Source organism: Mustela nivalis, assembly GCF_964662115.1.
Source record: "Mustela nivalis genome assembly, chromosome: 10".
NCBI classification, from domain to species: domain Eukaryota; kingdom Metazoa; phylum Chordata; class Mammalia; order Carnivora; family Mustelidae; genus Mustela; species Mustela nivalis.
In genome coordinates, this window is record NC_139029.1 from 35,309,913 (window position 1) to 35,327,337 (window position 17,425).

The window sequence follows — 17,425 nt, forward strand, 5'->3', positions numbered from 1 at the left end:
TAATGTACCTTGGCTTTAAGATTTATTTATTGTTCTGTCTCTTGCCACCACCTGTGCTTCCCCAAGCAGAAGGTGCTCGTAAAGACTGAATTCCTTAGGAAGAGTTGTGCAAGTATGACAAATTACCTTATTAGTTAGTATTAGGGCTCCGGTCACTTTATAAATACAGGTCACTACTACATCCTATATTAGCTTCCTTGAATCAGCATATATGACCTGGCACCTCATAGACATTCAATAAATATTTATGGATTTAAAGTAAGTTCCAAGTACTGCCTGAATTAGGGTTTCTTATATGGAGGGGAAAACATTGAGGAAAATGAATAGTGCTATAATTGTATGCAGTTGAATGGATTATATCCCTCCTATTTTCAGAATATAAGCCTTTAAAATATCACTCTTTAATTAGAAAAAGAAGTATGCTTCATGTTAATTTAAAATCTGTCTGCTACAGCTTTTTGCTTGAGAAAAGATTTAGCTCAGTTTATAACTTTCATAGTTTATAGTTAATATGTAGATTTGCAATTAAATAGGCATGTGAAATGCAAGGCATACATTTGGAAATACAGTGAGGGCACACTAAAAATGAGATTGGAAATCTGCTAGCAACTTAATTCAACTATTACGCTCAGCTTTTCTCACACTGGATAGACTTTTTTTTTTTTTTTTTTAAATCCCCTTTTAATGCTAACTTTTCTTTAATGGTGATTATAGGAAAGACCCTTCTTCAAAGGAACTTGAAATGAATGACCAGTTGTAAGCATCTTGGCACTGTGTTGGTTTTTATATTCAAAGTAATGTAAGTTCCCCAAGACTGGCAGATTCTGTTCTTGGAATGTCCTTATCAGACATCTCATTTAGAGTAAATGGAAAAAGTTCTATTGAAAATACCTTTGAGGGTGCCTGGGTGGCTCAGTGGGTTAAGCCGCTGCCTTTGGCTCAGGTCATGATCTCAGGGTCCTGGGATCGAGTCCCACATCGGGCTCTCTGCTCAACAGGGAGCCTGCTTCCTCCTCTCTCTCTGCCTTCCTCTCTGCCTACTTGTGATCTCTCTCTGTCGAATAAATAAATAAAATCTTTATAAAAAAAAAAAAAAAAAGAAAATACCTTTGAAATGAATGATAGACTTACATAAAATGTTATTGGGAGGCTGTAGGCTCTAAAGCTATTGTTTGCAACAAGCAGCAGACTGTTGAGTCTGGATGGCTCTGGATAGTCCTTGCAGCATTTCTGGGTGTTCTGCTGAAGGTACATTGTTGATAGTACATAACCAAAACTTAGATTTTAAGGTTCACTAATCTCTAGGGAATGCAAAATAAACTTAGTCTTAAATGCTTCATAGATGTGTCCACTATTTAAAGGACACCCAGTAATTTTAACGTGCATAGTTGTATTAAAAATATATTTATGTCTAATATATCTACTATATGCCGTTTCTTGTGAAGCAGTCCCATGGTGCTTTCTAATTGCCACACCAACTGGAGGAGGGGTCTGGCCATCTGGATCTCTTCTTGCCTCCAAGGACTTGCCATTTATGCATCATTTTTATCTTTTTTTTTTTTTTAAGAATTTATTTATTTATTTGAGAGAGATTGACAATGAGTAGGAGAGGGGTGTGAGGTGGGGGGTAGGTTGGGGAGGCAGAGCTAGAGGGAAAAAGCAGGCCCCCTGTGGGGCTCCATCCTAGAGCCCTGTGATCATGACTTCACCTGAAGGCAAATGCTTAATCGACTAAGCCAACCCAGGCACCCCACATTAGTTATACCTTGAGCTCTTTTTTATTGCTGTGGTTTTGTTTTTTATTGTTTTTATTGTTTTTGCCCACATAGAACCACGTTCCCTAAATTAAGAAAGAAGGAAAGATGATTGCTAAGAGGTGAAAGAAGTCCATCAAGATGATTAAAGATTCGATATTGTAAAATTTCAACATTCACCTAAGAAAATAAAGTGCCATTCTGTCCTTATTGAGAACATGGTGCTTCTTTTTTCTCTCTCCAAATCTTAGTATGTGGTTTATAAGAATTTATTGAGTTGTTTTTTCAATTTCTTAAAGGAGAAAATGAAAGTAAAAAGTTTAGACCGTTACTCTAAATGAATTGAGTTTATACATTTGTCACTAGAAAACTATTTTTAGTTGAATAGTAGCTTGTAATTGTATTGATCCTAGTTTGTAGTGTTTATAACCTACTGTGGTTTTGAATGATGTTCTTAAGACTGTAGTTAGTGACCCACTAGATTTTAATTGCTAGGAAATTTCAGAGAATGTGAAAAAGTTTCGGTGAAACCAGGGAAATAGCCATTTTTTGTTATAGAAACTCTGTGGTAAGAGGAAAGCTTCAGCAAAATCTTTGAGAAAAATATAAAAAAGCAGTAAATAGAGGATTTTAAAAAATGGAATGCGGATGAGAAATATGGATTTCTGTTATATTTACTTAAATTTCTTGTTTCCTTAGACACTGCATATAAGGTTGTTTTCTCTCTCTTTGACAAATTGTGAGTTTGTATTTCAAAAATACCATTTGTAGGGGCGCCTGGGTGGCTCAGTGGTTTGGGCAGCTGCCTTCGGCTCGGGTCATGATCTCAGGATCCTGGGATCGAGCCCTGCATCGGGCTCTCTGCTCTGCAGGAAGCCTGCTTCCCTCTCTCTCTCTCTCTGCCTGCCTCTCTGCCTACTTGTGATCTCTGTCTGTCAAATAAATAAATAAAATCTTTAAAAAAAAAAAATACCATTTGTATACCTCTACAGTTTACAACTAGTTTCTCTTTTAAAAAAGTGATAGGCCAAAACCCACTTTAATGCAACATAAAGCTTGCATATTTGAGCACTCCAGTGTCAGGAAACCAACACATATGTACTAATTTCCAAATTACTATCTGGGCTTCTAAATGTATGTTGTTCATGCAGCAGAGGTAGTTCGTACAGAGCAGTCTGTGTGGTTGGTGTTTCACTAAGCATTTGTCATTGTTTAGTACTGTTTGTCTCTGCATTTATTCAATATTACCATATGCTATAATCTCCAGACCACATGAGAACATCCAGCAAGCATAGACTTCCAAGCAGGAAACAAAGTAAGCTGTAGGAAATGGAGCTGCTATAAAATTTTATGGACACTAGTTGCAAAATGCTTTTTGAAAATTTTAATAGTGGGAAAGTGGGTCACGCCTCATTTTTTATAGTCTTTTCTACACCCATCTTTCAGAAGTTTCCTTATGCTTGGTGATCAAAGTAGCATTTTAAAATGGTGTCGTGTGGAAATAATTTAAGAATAACAGTTTAAATAATTAAGCATTTTGTATTTTCATTTTCTGCAAACAATGGGAGGGTTTTTTTAAAAGCCTATTAAAAAACTAAATACACTTTTGGTTATTTTAATGGAAGGGGGTGTATAACTAAGAGACATGAGTGACACTGCAGTTTTGTTTATTCTCATCTAACTTTATGCCCAATTTTAGTCAGCAAGTAAACTGTTTAGAGTTTGTTTTCCTTTGCTGACTACCTTACCTAGCTTACTTTAGTCAGTGAGAACAAGAGAACAAGTTTAGCCAACAATGTTTAGAAATAGAAAAAGGGTAAGAAGGTATGGCTTCTGCAGTCCAAAAAAAGAAGACTCACCATAATCTGGGTAATTGGAGTTTTTATGAACTGTGCAACTGGAACTTTCTTCTTTAAAAGGGGGGTGGAAATGTGGGCTTCTTCAGATCTTAATGTTGAAATTAAAGATAAATTTAAGATATTAAATTTTTATTGTACACTTAACTATGGATGAGATAAAAGCCCATTTAGGGAGCCTTAAGAATTTGGGGTAAGATGATTATAGTAACTGAAAATTGAACATGTTCTGAGTGCCTTGATACTTGAGAGTAAAAACTTTTTTCTAAAACATTAAGTGTTATTTTTTTATTTATTTATTTAAAAAACACTTTTTTAAAAGATTTTGAGAGAGAGAGTAAGATCAAGCAAGTAGGGGGAGGGACAAACGGAGAGGGACAAGCAGACTCTGCGCTGAGCATGGAACCCAGTTTGGGGCTCAGTCTCATGACCCTGAGATTGTAACCAGAGCTGAAATCAAGAATTGTCGACTGAACTGACTGAGCCACCCAGGCGCCCCTAAAATGTTTTAAAAATAGATTTTATAGTTCTTTTTATTTAAAACAGGGAATGTGTATGTTCATGTGGTGGAAGAAGCTCTTCATTATTCAGAATTGTTTCCTAGATCTGCATTGTTTTTTCATTCCAGTCATGAGGAAGTGGCAGAACAACACTGTACATCTTATATGACGTAGTTCGACTGTTACTCTATACCCTGACCTAATGCATCATTTATAAGTCCTACATAATAATGATCATCACAATCATAATTAATACTATTCTGACCTTTCATAGACTATTCGTATCTGTTATTTCACTTCCATCTCTTGATTGGTCTTCCCATAAAAGCCATTAAAGTGAGTACGTATGCAGATCTGTGTGTGTATATGTATATGGGTGTGTGTGTGTGTGTGTGTGTGTGTATATATATATAATTTAAAATGGCATATAATACATATAATATAAAAATGCTTCTAGATTATTTAAGATAAGTATCTTCATAATGGCAAGGAGGTAATTGATGACTTTTATCTCATACTATGAGTCAGGCTCTTTGGTAGGCAGTTTATATGCGTTATCTCACTTAATCATCACCATTAACTTATAAAATAGGTATCTGTATTCCCATTTCACAGATGAGACCTCTAGTTGCAACTAGAGAAGGAGGAGATGGACTTTTAAGAATGGTCAGGAATGTACTGGTCTAGGTAGAAAGACAGTGATATTTGAAGTCACTGCTTGATTCTGTGACCACCCTCCACAGTGGTCAGGAAAGTTAATTTTGTGGAGGAGGTAGGACTTGTGCTATTTACCAAGAACAGACCCGAAGAACAGGGGTAGTGTAAATGCTGATGAGTTCAGTTTAGATGTGTTGAAGTTAAGGAAGGGAAGCATTTTATAGTTATAGAAGGTGGGTACAGCCAACAGTGGTGAATTTTTTTTTTTTTTTGCCTTGAATTTGTTTTTTTGCCTTTGAATTTGGTTTTTTTAGGCATTTCTTGGGCATTTTTTTTTTTTAATTTCTTGGGCATTACTAATGGCAATTAAACTTTGATTGTGTTTCTGAAGGATTACAGTGAAATGTTAATGGCTTGAATAGTTACATAAATTTCAGGATGATTTCTTGGTGTGTGAACATTATAGCTACCATGCCCTATGAGGTTAAGAAGTTTTTAAAGCAAACTTGAGTGTATGAAATCTCTTAAAATTTATTTATTATTTGTTTAATATACAATCAAAGCTTATTGTAGAAAAGTTAGACTATAGAAATTAACATGAAGGAAAAAAATTGGTAGTCCTACCACTGGGTTGAATTTATTTATTTATTTTTGAGAAAGAGAGAGAGAGAATGAGCATGCAAATGTGAGCCCTTGTGCACGAATGCAAGCTAGGGGAGGAGCAGAGGGGGAGGGACAAGCAGACTCTACACCGAGAGCAGAGCTAGACATGAGGCCCAATCTGAAATCATGACCTGAGCTGAAATCAAGAGTTGGATGCTCAACATACTGGGCCATCCAGGTGCCCCTGTGTTGAAAGTATTCTGATTTTTTTTCTCCTGTGTGTTGTTTCTTTCAGAAATATGGTTATACACACCTTTCTGCAGGAGAACTTCTTCGTGATGAAAGGAAGAACCCAGATTCACAGTATGGTGAACTCATTGAAAAGTACATTAAAGATGGAAAGATTGTGCCAGTTGAGATAACCATCAGTTTGTTAAAGAGGGTAAGGAGTGTGAATGCCAACCTGTTTAAACCAGCAATGAAATAAGAAACTAAATCTGCCTTTCCTTTGAGTAATGAAAAAAAAATGAGAGTACTAAGTATCTTGCTTGTGGTGGGTGGTCATGCTGTTTTGAGAATGGTAGTATTGGACATTCTGCTGTCCCCTGGAAAGAAATTGGACAGTAGCAAACGTTCTCTACCTTGATCTAGGATCAGCTAGCTTAGCTTCACATCCATATGTGTGTCCTTGATCCTTCCCCAACATGCAGACGGTGTCTCACTTCCATTTCTATTTTCTCTTCCTTTTTTCCTTCCCCTCCTCTTCTTCCTTTCCCCCTCCTTGCCCTTTTCTGTTTTCTTTTCTTTTTTTAAAAATTTTATTTATTTATTTGGCAGACAGATCACAAGTAGGCAGAGAGGCAGGCAGAGAGAGAGGAGGAAGCAGGCTCCCTGCTGAGCAGAGAGCCCGATGTAGGGCTCGACCCCAGGACCCTGAGATCATGACCTGAGCCCAAAGCAGAGGCTTAGCCCACTGAGCCACCCAGGGGCGCCGCCTTTTCTGTTTTCTTGTAAGCCTTCTTTCTTCCCTCCCTCCTTTCCGTCCTTCCTTCCCTTTATTCCTTTTTCCCATGGACATCCCGTTGTTGCTGTTTTTCTCCATTTTAATGTTTCCTTTTGTGGTGAATGTATCACCATCTTCAGTATGAAATACAGAGATTAACAGCTATCAAAATATGTCCCATCTTAAAAGCAGGTGTCTTGCATTTATGTGATATCTCTCCACTATAGATTCCCAAGACAAGTTGTTAACAGGTATTTTCACATATAAGAAATGGTGAAAGAGAAATGCAAGAGTGAGAATAGCAAGAAATAGTTGAAACCCAGTGGAAGAGAGATATATGAGCACCTGGATGGAACCACAGAAACTTGAGGAGGAGGAGGAGTGGCTCATTTACACACTTTCTTACCTTTTGTTTCAGAGATTGGAGTAACCTGCTTCTATTCCGTAATATATCTTCTCTCCCTGTTCTCTAGATTTGATGCCCTTTCTTCACTTTATCACTAAACACTGTGAAAAAGTGGTCTACATTTTTCACTTCCTACTCTTCAACCCTGTCATCAGGTTCTGCTTCCATCTTCACTGAAACTGTTCTTGCTGTTGTTACCAGTGATCTTCCTTATAAAATCTAGAGGATATTTTTAGTCATTTTTCTTATAGCACGTAACTCCATTCATTGTCTTTTCGAAACTTTTGTTCTCTATGACACCATTTTTCTTGATTCTTTCCTGCTTCAACAGCTGTTGTTTTTTACGTCTCCTTGCAAGTTTCCTAAATGATGATGTTCTCCAGGTTTTATTCATGGTTCTCCTCTCCTTTTATGTATTTACTGCTGGATGCTTTTAGCCATCCCCAAGGCTTTCATTATACTAACAAATGCTCTAGCACACATTTTTTTTCTGAACTCCAGACCTACATTTCTAGTTATTAGATACCCATCTGAATATTTGACAAGTATCTCAGGGAGTCAGTGTATCATCTAAAATGTGATCGCCCTTTATCTCCTGTTCTAGTTAATGGTTCTACGATCTGTGCCAGAGATGTGGGGCCATCCTGTATTTTCCACCTCTTTCGTCACTTTCCCAAATCAGTGAGTGGATCTTCTAGTTTTCTTCCTCTTAACCCTCTTTGACTTAGTCTTTTTTCTCTATTACCACTGTCACCTTAGTTCAGATCCTCTGCCTTTCCTGGACCATCACTAGAGCCTCCTCATGAGTCTTTTTGCCTTTAATCCATGCTTGGCCCCTTCTAATCTACCCTTCACAGTGCAGTCAGGTTGATTTATTTGTTTGTTTGTTTGTTTGTTTGTTTGTTTTGAGAAGGGGAGAGGGGTTAGAGAATCTCAAGCAGGCTCCACACCCAGCGGGGAGACATGTGGAGCCAATCACAGAGCCCATCACGGGGCTTGATTTCACAAACCTGAGATCATGATGAGCTGAAATCAAGAGTCAACCCTCAACAGACTGAGCCACCCAGGCACCCCAGTCAAGGTGATTTTTTCCCAGAAGGTGACATAAGCATATTCTGCTTAAAATTCCTTAGTGGTCCTCTGTTGCTTCCAGAATAAAAACCAGTTTCTTAGTGTGGCATAGTAAGCTCTTCATTAATCTTGCCCCTACTGACTTTCTAGTCCTATCTCCCAGCACTCTGTACATGTGTCCTAATATTCAGCTGCCTCAGCTTACTTCAGATTCATCAAAGCTATTATGCTTTTTCATTTCTGAGCCTTTATATATTCAGTCTGGAGTACCTTGATCCCTGTCTGCTTGCCACTTCATTATTTAGGACTCATCTCCACTGCCACCTCTCGTAAAGCTCTCTGTCAGGCTGTTTTCCTGGTAGTTGGTGCTTTGTTTTTTCATACGTCCCCATAGAACTTAGCACATTTCTTTACACATACTTGTTACCTGCTGAACCGTGAGCCCCCCAAGAGCCATGTGGCTATCCATGTTCCTTGGTAATAGGCCTTGAGTAACTGTATGTTGCATGAGTAGAATATTGATGCACCTTAATCTTTCTCTGCCATAATTGAGGTAGAAATGCTATAGCAGAGCCCAAAAACATTCTATGAAAGTTTTGTATTATTGGAGAACATTGGAGAAACAAATGCTGGGACAAAGCCAACCCTCAGATGAAAGAATAAGAGGGCCAGACAACCCGTGTTCTTCTTGAGGAACAAGGAGGTTGAGCACTGAGGGGACTGGATGTTGGTTAGCTTTGGAATGGGGGCTTCTCCAGAGCTGGTCAGAGTCGTGCATCAGTGCTTACCCCCATGGTGGCTGGCAGTAGTGAGGATTTGGAGACTACATTTCTGCATCTCCTGTTCCTATATTTCAACATTCTGGCCTCAAACTTTGGGGAAGATCGTGAAGTGTGCTGCTCTTCCTGTCTTCCTTGACTGAATTCTTAACTCTACTACCTGTGTTATGGGGTAGCTAGTGGCATTTAAAGTTTAATTAGCTTCAGTCAAAAATTTATTAACTTTTTGCTAGCAGTCTCTTTATATTTGTCCAAAGCTTTGTGCAGCTGGATTTGAATTATTGCAGAGAATCTGAATGCCTGCAGAAGGAGCATACTTTTTCCTACAGCAAAATGACTTGGGAGTGGGGAGGGGAAGGCAAGATAGGGCCTCTAGTGGCTGGAGCAAAGGTACTGGTTATTGCTTATTTTGTTTTCTTTTTGCTATTCATAACTTTGTGAATGTATATGTGAAAGTAATAAATGCTTACTGTAGAAAATTTAGAAACTTCAGAGAAAAAATTGTATGTGTGTATGCGTGTAAATTGGGAAGGGATACTTGCTTGCTCCAAGTTACTACATTGGATCATTTCCTTTAAGTCTTTTTTTTTTTTTTTCTTATGCACCCTCCACTCTTTACTAATGATTTAAGGAATAATAATAACAAAAGAAACACTTGTATCTCTACCACCCTGCTTAAATAATTGTATTTTGTTGGAGGGGAGAAGGGTGGGGATGGGGTAACTTGGTGATAGACATTAAGGAGGGCCTGTGATATGATGAGCCTGGGTGTTACATAATACAGATGAATCACTGAGTTCTACTTCTGAAACTAACAATACACTGTATGTTAGTTAATTGAAATTTAAGCAAAAAAAACCAAAATCTGGAAAAAAGGACTTCTCTACCCTTTCACCACATTTTTCAACTAATCTTTTGGCTGACAATTTAAAATTAATAGAATTCTGTACCTCTTTATATTTTAATTTCTTCTGTGTTGTCAGCATTTTGTAGTCATTTATTAATATCTACCTTAGGAGCTTTTTTTTTTTTTTTTTACATTTCTGCTTATGCTTCATTGTTTCAAATATTGCCTCAAATAGACACCACTCCTGAGTCAAACCTTTTCTTTTCTTTTTTTTTAAGATTTTATTTATTTATTTGACAGAGAGAGAGGAAACACAAGCAGGGGAGCAGAAGAGGGAGAAGCAGGCTTCCCTCTGAGCAGAGAGCCCCATGTGGGACTCAATCTCAGGACCCTAGGATCATGACCTGAGCTGAAGGAAGACACTTAATGAATGACTGAGCCACCCAGGCTCCCCCAAACCTTTTCTTATACCTTCACCCCCAAAAAACTCGTGAAACTAGTCACTCCTTCACTTAGGCTACTTTTGTACCTAGTATATACTTTTATTAAACATGTTAACACTGGAAAAAAAAAAAAAAGAAAGAAATTACATTTTGTTGATGTCCTCTTGAACCTGAATCTTCCTTTTCTTTTAGGAAATGGATCACACAATGGCTGCCAATGCTCAGAAGAATAAATTCTTGATTGATGGGTTTCCAAGAAATCAGGACAACCTTCAAGGTTGGAACAAGACCATGGATGGGAAGGCAGACGTGTCTTTTGTTCTGTTTTTTGACTGTAATAATGAGGTAATTAAGATCTTCATCTGCTCACATGGGCTTTCACTAACTGATGGTCAACTATTAGGGAAAAACAAAGTGACTTTTTACTTATCTTTGGCATTTTATATGGGCAGCAGTTTTACTTCGAACTGGTAAATGGATGAATGGAACAGTACTGTCTTGCTGTTGGAGTACTAAAAACTGTTCGGTATCAGCAACCTTGTGGATCTAAAATTTGCTTGATTTTCAAGATAACAAGTATTTGCTTTGTTTTGAAGTAAGAATTGACTTCTACAATAATGTTAGGTAATGAGGCTGTGCTGTTTCCTCTTAGGTATGTGCTCTTTTCAGAGTATTGCCTTAGGATGTTAGGAAAAGACTTTTGGGGGAGTTGGGAAAACTTTTTATTTTAAAGAAACATCTAGGATAGCTTGATTTGAAAAGGAAAAAAGATAGCTTGATTTTTATCTTCTAAGAGTGAAATGATCTTAAAAAAAGCAAGAAAGCATTCTTTTTCTTCCTGGTACTTCTAGTAACATATCCAGACATACCTTTGAATAGCTAAATGAATTTCTCAGGATCATTTAATTAGGAGGCCTGACTGTTTGACAGCTGTAATATAACTTCATTAAGTTAATGCCAACAGCCTGAAAGAATACGAACCTAAATTACTGCCTTGAAGGAAGTTGGCTATTCTTGGGCTGAATTGCAAATGTGCCTCTGGTGGAGAGACTTGCTGCAGCCTTTGAGTTGTTTTAAAAATCTAAGTCTCTTTTTCCAACCCCCAAAAATATGTTTTCACTTATTCTTCAAAGTTAACTTTAGAATGTTCACCACAGCTTTATAACTAAGGAATGTTTATTCACGATTAACAAGGGATACTTTATTCAAATGCAAATTTGTTGATTCTTAAATATTTGGATATTTATGGAATTATCAAAAAGTAAGCAAAATGGAACAAAGTTTGAGGCATGTAATTCATACCTAATAAGTTAATAATATATCCTCGATGGAAGCACACACATACAGATCTTCTTTTTATTGCGGTTTAAAAAAAAGTGCACGGGAAAAACTGAGTCATGAATGAATTCTTATTATGCTCTGTACTTATTTAACCTAGTTTATATAAATTGAACCACATGTTTAAATTTAAAAGGACTTTGCATGTTGATTAATGAATTAGACAAATTAGTTTTAATGTAGGGTTTTTTTTTGTAATCTCTTCAAACTTTGTTCTCTTTTCAGGTTAAAAGAATGGCAAATATAAAAGGCAAATTTGGATTTTTTTTTTTTGTAATGACTTTTTATTATTTTTCTTTTTAGATCTGTATTGAACGATGCCTTGAGAGGGGAAAGAGTAGTGGTAGAAGTGATGACAACAGAGAGAGCTTGGAGAAGAGGTACTTTGCAGATTTTATACATCTCCACCTTAGGCTAAGTTTGGAACTTGAGGCACAGATTAAATACCTACCTCAGTTTGCCCAGGGAAAGAAAATGCCATGCTTAAATATGTAAAATGTCTGGTATAAAAAGAGAGTTGGTTGGGTCAGATCTGGGTTGTGCTCTGAGCAACCCTATCACATGGGGAAGAATGGGAGGATATGTAGAACCTTGTATTATTTGCTGCTTTTGCAGAATTCAGACCTATCTTCAGTCAACAAAGCCAATTATTGACTTATACGAAGAAATGGGGAAAGTCAAGAAGATAGATGCCTCTAAGTCTGTTGATGAAGTGAGTATCCCTAGCTTGCCTTAAAAGAAAAGTTGAGTAAAAATGTGATTTAGCAGGCAAAGGGGTATGTAGGCAGGAGAAAAAGAGATATGACAGATTAGTTTGCTTTTCAAGACCCTGGAGACTAAATGAAAAATGAGATTTTTTTTCCCCTCCTTTTTGAATAGCATCTAAAATAGATTTTACAACTGTAGACTTGTTCTTCACAAGAAGTGGATAGTTTATTAATTCCAAACCTCTTTTCTCAAGCACTGGAAAATTGGCATTTTGAGAACTGTGATTTGGACCACGTTCATTTTTAAAAATCTCTAATGTGAATCGCAGTCCTCTTAGTTCAAGGGCCCCAGGCTGCTTCCATCTCTTCATCACAGAGCACAGAGCTCCAGGGGCACAGGGCTTCCAGACCCAGCCCTTCTCTCCTCTAAAAATCCGTGATCTCTCAGTGCCCAGCAGCTCTTTTTAGTGTCTTAATCCAGCTCCTCTTGCCCTGATTCCCACCCTGAGTCTTCCTTTCTGGACCTTCCTTGTTTATCACATGGTTCTGTTGGTTTTTTTTTTTTTATCCATTACTCCTTCCCAAGAGGTGAGTTGATACATCAGGGAACTTAGTGCTTTAGAACCAGAACTAGAAAAATAAGCCACAGCAGTTTACATTTTATCAAATAATTGCTATTGATCAAGAAATTTGTCCTGAAAATACTAATAAAATTGAATGCACTTGTTCACAATTTTGTACATATTTATGATATTACTTACTACTGTCTAAAGTAAAATAGATGAAACCAAGGAATTACAATATTTTTTAAATGATACATCTTGAAAATTAATAAAAAATTGACTTTTTAACAGGAACTTAGCCATATAGTGTTTTAATAATACCTTCTTTTAAAATTACTATTATTTTTGTCCTTTGCAGGTTTTTGATGAAGTTGTGAAGATTTTTGACAAAGAAGGCTAACTCTAAACCTGAAGGCATCCTCGAAATCATGCTTGAATATTGCTTTGATAGCTGCTATTACAACCCCTTTTTAAGGCAATTTTAATCTTTCATAATTACATCTCAATTAATGGCTGGAAAGTATAGAGTAAGACAAATTAAATTTTTTATCTTAGATTTTTTTGGTTATAGGAGTAGACAGTGAATTCGGGTCTAACTTCATCTTAGCTATGGTGCTCACAAAACAAAGAAGGATATCAGCTTAGTTCTTTGTTTTTACTCAGAAAGCATATCCCTTTTATAGTGTGTGCCTTCTGTGAGCAAAACTTTTTAGTATGTCTGTATATCCCTTTAATAATTACAACATGTTAGGATTAGGGATTCCCCATTTCCTTGTTTTCTTGCAAGTTTTAAATTTCCAACCTGTTAAAGTGAATTTGTGGACCAAATTCCAGAGGAACTTCTTGTATAGTCAGTTCTTGCAAAATGTGTTTGGTAAATTCATGAAATGAATTCCTGGAAGTGTTTTAGTATATATCAAATAACTGACCATTTCCTATAGAAAGGTAAGAAAATGGGCTTTGTTTTATTACAACTTATACAAAGTTGTGTGACAGGGCATCTTCTTTGCTTCCAGGGATTGGGATGGGGTCACTGGGGGTTCAGAGCCTGGCAGATTTGTCAGCTTTATTCTGACATAAATCTGAGGGTAAGGGGCAAGGATCACATCTAATGACCTGTGTTCCTGTGCTCTATTATAGAGTGTTATTAATGATTTAAATTGATCTTAACAAAATTCCTAGCAGTGGAACCTTGAAATGCATGTACGAGGTTTATGGTAAATGATTTGGTTAGCGTTTTGGTAACACTTCATTCAAAGTGTTTTTGTTTGATTTTTAGACTAAACGTAGGGTTGGTATGTAGTAAAAACATCTAATGGTTAATTTCTCATTTGTGTTTTATTTTCTTGAATACTTTTTTTTAGTTATTTGTTTAAGGAGATTAAAAATCATTGCACTTTGGTCAGAAAAATAATAAATATATCTTATAAATGTTTGATTTCTTTCCTGGCTACTTTTATTTAGTATATTGTTTGTTGGCATCATGTTGAAGCATTGAAAGGTGCAGAATTTAAAAAAAAAAAAAGGCTATAGAGTCTAAAGGAATTTTCCCTTAAATCCATTCTTCCTTTAAAAAAAGTCTCTGAGAAATTTGTTTTCTCCTTATCTTTTTCTGCCATTACTAATGCAGAGTAAATTCCGAGGTTCTTAATGTGAGATTTATTAAAATGTTTCTTACTTTTAGCATTTATGCTATTTGGTGTACAGGGTTAAATCAGGTAGGGAATTTTGTCTTTGTGTAATTAGGTTTTACGTTTAAAGTCATTAGGAATAGGAGCACCTGGCTGGCTAAGTGGTACAGCATGTAGTTCTTGACTTCATGGTTGTGAATTTAAGCCACACATTGAACTGGAGTTTACTTAAAAAAAGAAGAAGAAGAAGAAGAAGTATAAAGTCATCAGGAATAGTGAGTGCAATTTATGGATGTTCTTACATTATAATAGGTTCATTTATTTCTGTGTGTTTTCTGAGACTCACTTATTAATGATACATTTTTCAACAGACTTAACCATTAAGAAACAAAGTATCTGTAAGTACTGTAACATATTAGCCATGAAAATTTGTATTGAGATTATCTTGGTTTCTTAGAAGATATTGTAATGAATTCTTATCTAGTGATTTAGTCCAGCCAGTACAGAGGAACGTCACTGGTGGTTTAATCAAACAACTGCAATATGAAGCAAGAGTAAAGACTAAGGTTTTTAATTCCTACTCAAATAAGTGAAAAAAATCATCCGATGGGGAAATCTAAATATTTATATCAATACTGGGAAAGCAAATTCAAGATTTTTAAGAAGACTGCTGAGACTAGGTGCTTTGCTTCCTTTTATCAAACATCCTTTTGTGGCATTTGAGAACAGAAACCAAGAAACAGTAGTTACAAAGTTATGAACCTTTGCTTATTGTTTGCTTTTGAGTAGAAAAACATGTTGGCAATGTTGAGTTTAGGATTTGACTGTGATACATCTGACTTCATTAGTTTGGTCATTCTGTTTGTTAAAGATACAGTAACCAAGAAGTTTTTGACTTTCTTGAAGGACCCCAGTGGAAGCCTTGCCTTTTTTTTTTTTTTTTAATTAATTAGTCTTATGTCCATTCATTGATGTTGGATGTGTGTATGACTTACTTGGTAAATAATCCCAATAAATTTTGTGCTATGGCCTTTGCTGTTTCAGATTTCTCTTCTCTCAAGCATATTGAAAGACCGAGAAGTATCATATATTTAACATGTGGGTTTAAGGCAAAAGCAGAGTTCAGGATCCAGGAGAATTTTCTGCACTATGTATTGTGTTTGAACATCTTGAATTAAGTAGAAAGCATGACTTTATCCCATTCCTTTAAGAAGTAATTTGGATTGAGGCACAAGTATGGCGTATTTTATTACCTACCTACAGCATCGAGAGAGGGAGAATGGCAGCCAGCAATATCTCAGGATGCAGGGTTTTGGGGGCTTGTGGCTTTGTCATGTAATTTGAGTGGTTGCCTGACACTCCAGTGTCTCTGGAGATAATAGTGGCTGAAGGTATTGGCCAGAGCAGGTCAGCATTTTTGCCCTAGAGGTTTTGTCCTTCATCTTCAAACACATACTAATTGTACTAGCCATGGTGCTGCAAATATATTCTGTGCCTTCCAAGAGTTTTCCACCTAAAACTAACATCCTGATATGGGCAGACCTTCAGATATCTTCTGTTGGCTAAAAATCACTATTATATAGCTTATTTCCCTTCTCCCAAGCCTACCTGCATGTTTCAGCTAAATTAAGTGCGCCCTAATTCTAAGCATTTTTTTTTCTAATGAAAGCAAGGAAGCTCATTTATTGTGTACCAAGGAAAAAAGGTAAAAATGGTCCTAATCACCTATCCCTTTATTTCCTCACCCCTGACTCCCGTATTCTTGGATCCAGGTATGCTTTCCTTTGAATGGGTGGGATTATTGTGACTGTGGTATGTGTGTTCGGTTTCAGTTACGTTTTGCAGGTCACCAACTTTCCTGTCTTGGGGAGGGCTAAGGACGAAGTTGAATTTCTGGCTATCACCCTTTACCTTTGGTCAGCTATGCCAGCTACACCAGGGCTTGGATTTGTATGGGGCCCCTGCTGTCCCTGCTTATGAGAGCAGAACCTGTTTTTCTTTTTTTTTTTTTTTAGAACCTGTTTTTCTTGAGCCCCTCTTTTTTAAAGAGGCTTTTCTTTCATGATTTTGTCCTCCTAAGACTGAGGCATAAGAGAAGAGGGTTTAATTATTTTCTCCTATTTAGGGGGAGACAAGGGTCATAAATCAACATTTCTCTAAGGGAGGTTCTTTCAGCCACAGGAAATTGTTTTTTATTTACGATACATTTTGAAGTAACTTCATGCAGCTTCCTAACATTGGCCTTTGATGCCCTAACCGACCAGAGGGAAAGCACCTGCACATCTGCAGAGGCACGTTACCACATCTCAACCCTAACAGTAGATAATACAAACCTTTAAAAAGTGTCTTCAACACGGTGGAATCGAGCAGTTAAGCAGCATTCTGCATAGTTAGCAGATGCGTTCTCTTGGGTTGAATAACGACATTTTAAAAAAGAAAGTAAAATTCACAATCATGTCTGTGAGCTTTGGGAACATTCAAATCCTACCCTTCAGGAGGCTTCCTGGAAGAAATATATTCTCAGTAGCTGCTTCTATGAAATTCAAGGGGGGGGAATTGATAACAGTGGACTCAAGATGGCCTTCAAGAAAACCCCTGAATTGGCTGAGATTCCTTGCCAGTTTGCAAATGCTTGCAACCATCTGAGGACTCTAGGTGGAGCTGGCCATCTCACAACCGCCTGGCTCCCAAGGGCTTCCAGAACCAGAGGGAAAAGACCCTGAATTAGTTCAGCAGTTAGTATTTAAAAGCACAAAGCTGTTGTGCCTGGCTCACTATAGGTTGTTCATTAGTTTTATAGGGAAGGTTTTTCACGAGTGGCTCCAAAGCAGCTGCCAGAATCTGGCCAGAGTATCTGTGATTGAGACAAGACTGCATCAAACGGACCCTGAGATCATGACATGAGCCGAAGGTAGTGGCTTAACCCACTGAGCCACTCAGGCGCCTCAGGATTTTTTTTTTTTTTTTTTTTTTTTTTTTTTTTTTTTTTAAGAGAGGAAGAGTGGGGCTGAGGGGCAGAGAGAGAGAATCTTAAGCAGAATCATGGAACCTGATGTGGGGCTCAATCTCACAGCCGTGGGACCCTGACCTAAGCCAAAATGAAAAGTCAGAGGCTTAACCAGTTGAGCCACCCAGGTGCCCCTCCTTAGGATTCCATTTTCATTCCTCCAGGGGACCAGATGCTGAGAATCATAAAGCATTGGGAATGGGAGAGGAAATGAATCTTTCACTTCATAGCCTCCCTCTACTTGTAGCACACAACTATGA

General features: G+C 37.3%; 1 protein-coding gene across 1 annotated transcript in view; it reads left to right on the forward strand.

The window, feature by feature from the left end:
• CMPK1 (cytidine/uridine monophosphate kinase 1) overlaps positions 1-13,962 on the forward strand; it is a 35,816-nt gene extending 21,854 nt beyond the window's left edge. Inside the window, exons 2-6 of the mRNA XM_082687929.1 lie at positions 5,666-5,812; positions 10,112-10,264; positions 11,561-11,637; positions 11,873-11,969; positions 12,886-13,962. Coding sequence (XP_082544055.1) covers positions 5,666-5,812; positions 10,112-10,264; positions 11,561-11,637; positions 11,873-11,969; positions 12,886-12,927 — 516 coding nt within the window. The 3' untranslated portion in view covers positions 12,928-13,962. The remainder of the gene's footprint in view (positions 1-5,665; positions 5,813-10,111; positions 10,265-11,560; positions 11,638-11,872; positions 11,970-12,885) is intronic.
• Positions 13,963-17,425: the final 3,463 nt, after the last annotated feature.